The sequence below is a fragment of the Pyrus communis genome, chromosome 6, assembly GCF_963583255.1.
Source record: "Pyrus communis chromosome 6, drPyrComm1.1, whole genome shotgun sequence".
Taxonomy (NCBI): domain Eukaryota; kingdom Viridiplantae; phylum Streptophyta; class Magnoliopsida; order Rosales; family Rosaceae; genus Pyrus; species Pyrus communis.
The window spans coordinates 3,362,120-3,367,906 of record NC_084808.1 but is presented as its reverse complement, the minus strand read 5'-3'; the positions used below and the strand labels follow the sequence as shown (position 1 = coordinate 3,367,906).

The following is a 5,787-nucleotide window of genomic DNA, read 5'->3' as shown; positions in this document are numbered from 1 at the left end:
ATCAATGGAAGGCCTTCTTTAAACCTGACCTTTCAGTATGCTGCTGAGTCGAACTGGTATGAAACAAAAATAAGCGATGCATTTAGAAGGTTAATGAAAAGGATGCATAAAACTTCAAATGATAAAAGAAAGTCATAACTGAGGGCCCACAGGTTGATGTTTCCTGTTCTGCAAAACTTGATATTTGGATTCTCTGTCATAAAGGTCTACTTTAAACTAATCTAAATTGCAGGGACATGGATTCAAACTCGGGTGCATAGAGGGGAGCATGTCTGCTCTGACCAATGTGGCTACACCCATTATTGTGGAAACGTATATGATATTAAGAATTCAACTTAGCTTTTCTTTAGTTTTAACTTTTTATCATTCTTGTAATACTTCAGAAAGTACAAAGAAACGGATGCTGCATTGCCAATTCAACACTAGAGCATATGTGGTGTCAAACAGCATAAAAGCAGCATATCATTATGCAAACAGACCAGTGGGTTCGCTGGAAAAACAATTGTAATAACAAGAAGCTGTGCAACAGTAAACAAAAGTGTGATGCGGCAAACGAAAAATATATAGACTCGAAAAAGTACCTTAGCATGCATCTAGATTTTATATTTTCATATGCTTAGACAGCAATACATATTTATTGCTATACGCAGAAAATTACAGAAACAAGCATTCCATTTCAAGTTGCACAAGCATGCAGTTTTCTAATGAGAGCAGAAACAACACATATTTTCTCAGTTATAATTACTAGTTTTTAGACACAGGCACCTTCTCATACTGATCCTCTAAATCTGCAGGGAAGGAAACAACGCCCACCAAACTGCTGATGCAGATAAAAAGCAGAATCCAAAGTTCATTCTTTGACGCATTTATAATAAAAAAACTGATATAAAATATAATACAAAAATACACACTGGCGGCTGGAGCTCTGCTCCTTCTTCCTCTTCATTACGTGACTCCGTCTTCCATTGTTGAATGCTAGCTACAGGTTAAGATCAAATCGGACCTTATCATCTCCTTCACCAGTAAACCGGACCCTATCATCTCCTCTACCAGTAAACCACCCACTCTGACCGTCCTTCTCCACAATCAAGCTTCCGCCCTCCGATCGCCGCCAAGACAGTATCAGATGCAGAAATTGGGAGATTTCAAGCTTCCCCAATTCTTCAATTACCCTCCATACTTCACACTCCAACCCGTCAGAGAGACCCGCAAGAAGCAGATACAGCTATGGAATGACCTCATCCTTGACTACTGCAAAACCCATAGCATCTTCGTGATCGGATTGGAAGACCAAGACTTTCCACTCTTCTCAAACCCCGCGATCGAGCGATCTCTCACCCACGAAGCCCGGGAAGCCTTTCTCTCGACGTTGGTGGCACAGGGCCGAGCGGAGTGGCTGGATAAGGGCCGCCGGAAGTGCCTTGTGCTCTGGCATCGGATTCAGGACTGGGCTAATATTGTCCTAGACTTCGTCAAGGACAATGGGTTGAAGGATAGTGTGATGACGGTTGAGGAAATCCGATCTGGGATTGAGTCTAGGGGGACGGAGCTTCATGGGATTGATCGGACGGTTCTGATGAGGGCTTTGAAACTTCTGGAGCAGAAAGGGAAGCTTGCAATCTTTCAAGGGGACTACGGCGGATGATGAGGGCGTGAAGTTTTCGATTTGATTTTGGTAACCTTTTGACTCTTAATCCAGGATTAGGAAAAACCCCATTTGTAATATGTGCTGTTTGTTTTGATTAGATGAACTGGTACTTGTGTTCATCAGATGCTTAAATGAGAATATGATTTTGAGCACTCTTTATTTTTCTCTTAAATCTTTGCTGCATTATACATTGGTATGCTTTTATTTATAGGTAATATATAATGATGGTCATTTGCTATCGTTGCTGTTAATAAAAGGGAAATATCTAGAAATAGGATAATTTCTTCATTTTAGGACATTTCGATTATGCATATGTCATGCATAAAAATGACAGAAATATGATTTTTTTTCTACACTTTGAAATGATTAAATTGTCCTCCCATATAAATGGGTTATCTAAAAATTTCAGCACTCATTTCTCATTTTATAGAGAAAAATAGAGAGAGAGGAGAGAGAAAATCTCTCTTGCCCGATTCCAGTTGGAAGAACCCTAACCCACCCAACTTCTTCACCTAAGAGCTCTTTTTCTAACCCACCCATCTTCTTCATCCAAGCTCTCTCTCTAACCCACTCATCTTCTTCATTGAAGCTCTCTCTCTCTTTCCCCACCCAAGTAATCGACCTCACAACTCCCAAATCCACAAATTTGAACTTGCAAAATTCGTTCGAGTTCAATTCAAAGCCTCTAGTCAATGGCAAGTACTTAGAATTCGACCGAAAACCTCAAATTCTGAAGCAAACGGATCCAAAACCCACCACCTTGACCTTGGATCTAGTTTGCAAGCTCGGACTAGGCCACCGCAAAGTCAATTACGGTTCAAAAAGAGATTTTGAAACCCAAAATCCCACAAAAAAAATCAAATCCTTCACTCTCAGAAAACTCTATTCGCCATGGCCGTCGCCTGTCAAGCTCTCCACCTTTGTCTTCCGGCGAGGGCCCAGGCGGATCAGAGGTGAATCAGACGACGGCAAGACAATGGTGATGATTCTAGGGTCTTGTTCGAATGAGATGACGACGAGAGATTGGGTTTTCCGGTTGAGGTTCGGGGCAATGAGAGTGTGGTGGTGGTCTGGTGGCGATCTCGCCAAAGTTGGTGATTATAATCGGTGGTAACCCTCGGTGTTCGTGAGAACAGAGGGCAGATAAAGGACGCGAAGCGAATCAGAGGAAGGGGAGGTCTTAGCAATCCCATGGCTATTGGGGGGGTCTCGCTAAGAACTCCTAGCGAAGGAGTTTGTTCGTGTGAGTCCCTTTAGTCCCATTAAACATAATCTCAGTACTGAACAAATAGAGGGCTAGACTAATAGTTAGTCCAATCTAGTCCTATGATGCTTAGTGAGGACAAACAAACGCCCCCTTACAGTACTCTTGTGGAACTAGATATGTTGAGAGGCTATTATCACTCTGCAGAACTACTAGGATCGATTTTAAAATACATATTCAAAGAGAAGAAGAAACACTGTCGGGGAGTCTGACAAAGGTCGTTGGTTATGAGAAGGGTGATGGAATCGGCGACATGCGAGTCAGTTTCCTAATTTCAATTTTTACCTTTTCATTTATAGGTTTTGTGAATTGGGTTTGCATAATTTTTCTTTTTGATTGATGGATTTTTGGAGTTAAAGTGATTGATTTGGTGTTTCTTGGAGGAGACCCAAATCATTCCATTTTTATTTTTTTTATCATTTTTCTAATTTATATGTGGGTTTTCATTCTTCTGTCTTCTCCCTCCCTCTATTCCCTCTCTCGATCCAAATTTACAAGCACTAAAATAGGGTTTGGCTTTGGTTTCAATTAAATGAAAAAACGTATTAAAGGTTAGTTGCCTTTTGGTTTTGAGACAAATTTGAGGAAAAAGAGAGAAATCAGAGTGGAAAGAAGGAAAAGAAAAGGATATGGACGAAATTGTTTAGCGTACTTGTTCGCTCTCTTCATATTAAGCTCGCTCATACACTGTATGTACACGACATGCACATGTTATGCTCATAGATCTGATCTCAACCCATAGCTCACAGCTCTCTCTTCGAAATCAAAAAAATGACTCTAAACTTTATATGAAGAATCGAAGATTCATTAATTTGAATTTGGTATCAAATATTTCAAGGATTTGAAAATTGCAGTTTGAATGGGCATGAAAGAACCCAACTGAATCAAAGGAAATTGTTTTACGAACTCGTTCGTTTTTTTTTTCCGCATTTGCAGGGCCTGCCTCTGAATCAAAGAAAAAAGTAGTAAACTACGCTAATGCAAAGAGTATTAAAGATGTAAATACGCACCATATACACTATATGCACACCATATGCACATAATATGTACAATACATGCACATGATACGCACAGAATGGGAGAAACTTTAACGTCAACATATTGGTATAGTGGATACAATGAAAACATAATTGTTACATATATAAGGTTACAGTGACAATTTGAAAAGTCTTGTTACGTAGATCAACCACCGCTTAACCGTGCACATGGAAAACATGATACTCATTGTCGTTATTTTATGGACACTCATGACCCTTAACGTCTCATTATTTTATGGACACGCATGACCCTTAACGTCCTCTAAGATTCTTCTTAATTTTGTTTTTCACCAAGGCCAACTAGGTTGTGGTCATACTCGCTAAATTCTAGGGCACAACAGATGTGCATCATAACTAGTGAACATTCCTGCTTCTCATATTAAGATGTAGCCATGCACACCGCATGCACATTATGGAAAAAATTTCACAAATTTTTGCAAATTGAACACTTGAACCAGAAATTATTCTATCCCAGTTTTATAGCACATCAAAACTTGAAATTTATTCCATAACCCACAGGGCCAAACATGAAACACAAATCCTAATTTAACTTCTAAGTATTATTTCATCTTACAAACAACTCATTTATTCCATAAATCATTGATGAAGGAACTTGTGATGACTTGGGCCGACGAAACACGGTGGTTATGTTGGAGACAACATTGCACTTGCCCCATCTTATATCTAATGTTAAAATAGACTTTTCGTGTTAACAAACTCTTTTTTGGGTAAAGCTCAGTTTACTACCTTGAAATTTCTTAATTTTCAACATTTCATACATGAAGGTTTTTTCATCCTAGTTTGGTACATTTCAACATTTAAATACCAGATGGGATGAAAAAAACTTGATGTATGAAATGTTAAAAATCAAGAAACTTTAGGGTTGTAAACTGAGATTTACCCAAAAAGAATTTGCTAAATACATTAAAAGTCTATTTCTACATCAAATTTCATTAAATCTTAATATTAAAAGAAGAAAGATATACAAACATTACTTAAACATTGCACATCTTGCATTCTTAGACTTAAATATACTAATTAAGTTTAAATAATCTAATTTTAACCATTTATTTTTTCAATTTATTAAATAGTTAATCCATTAAATCTAAAGATTCGATGAACTTTAACTTTGAAAAACTTCTTTTTGCAGAGGCAACTGTAACTGGTATGGTTAACAAAATTCTATAAGCAACCCATGCATTCTAGAAACAACCATCCATTTGATTAAGATATTTCAACACTTCCATTGCCCCAATTTAGTTCCTCGATGGTGGCTGCGGAGGTGTAGTGGTGGTGGACATGGTGAGGCGGTGGTGGTGGTGGTGGTGGTGTCGGTGTGGTGATGGTGAAACAATGGAGGTGGCCATGGGGGCAAGGTTGATCACAATGGAGGATATGGCGGTGGGAGATGTTGGTGTCAGAGATTGTGGATGTCGTGGTGGTCATGGTGAGTCGGTAGAGTATCTTGTTGTGTTGGTGATGGAGGTGGTGGTGGTGACGGTGATGGATCATCAATTTAACATCTCACCCTAAATCTGTTAAAGTTTTCCATCTAAAATAAATTGTGCGAGGCACATAACTTGTGTTCGGAGTTATTCCTGTCATTTGAAATGCCATTTTCTTGGATAGATTTTCGAAGGTTTAGTTAATATCGAGCAATGGATGCTTCAAAATTGGTAAACTAACTAAAGAATTTGTGCCTAACATAATAACATTTGCGACGAACTTCCAAAACTTAGATATCTTGGTTTTTTTCGTTCCAAATTTGTCCATCACACCTCTTCTGTTTTGCGCATACCGATATACAAAACTAGAGGAACAAAAAGAACATGAGAAAG

General features: G+C 38.7%; 1 protein-coding gene across 1 annotated transcript; it reads left to right on the top strand.

The window, feature by feature from the left end:
• LOC137737457 (vacuolar protein sorting-associated protein 25-like) lies at window positions 1-1,837 on the top strand. Its single transcript, XM_068476935.1, has one exon. The coding sequence runs from the start codon at window positions 1,127-1,129 to the stop codon at window positions 1,643-1,645; it is 519 nt and encodes a 172-aa protein (XP_068333036.1). The 5' UTR covers window positions 1-1,126; the 3' UTR covers window positions 1,646-1,837.
• Window positions 1,838-5,787: the final 3,950 nt, after the last annotated feature.

Coding starts and splice junctions, on each gene's coding strand:
- LOC137737457 (XM_068476935.1), top strand. CDS start 1,127: ATGCAGAAATTGGGAGATTTCAAGCTTCCCCAATTCTTCAATTACCCT.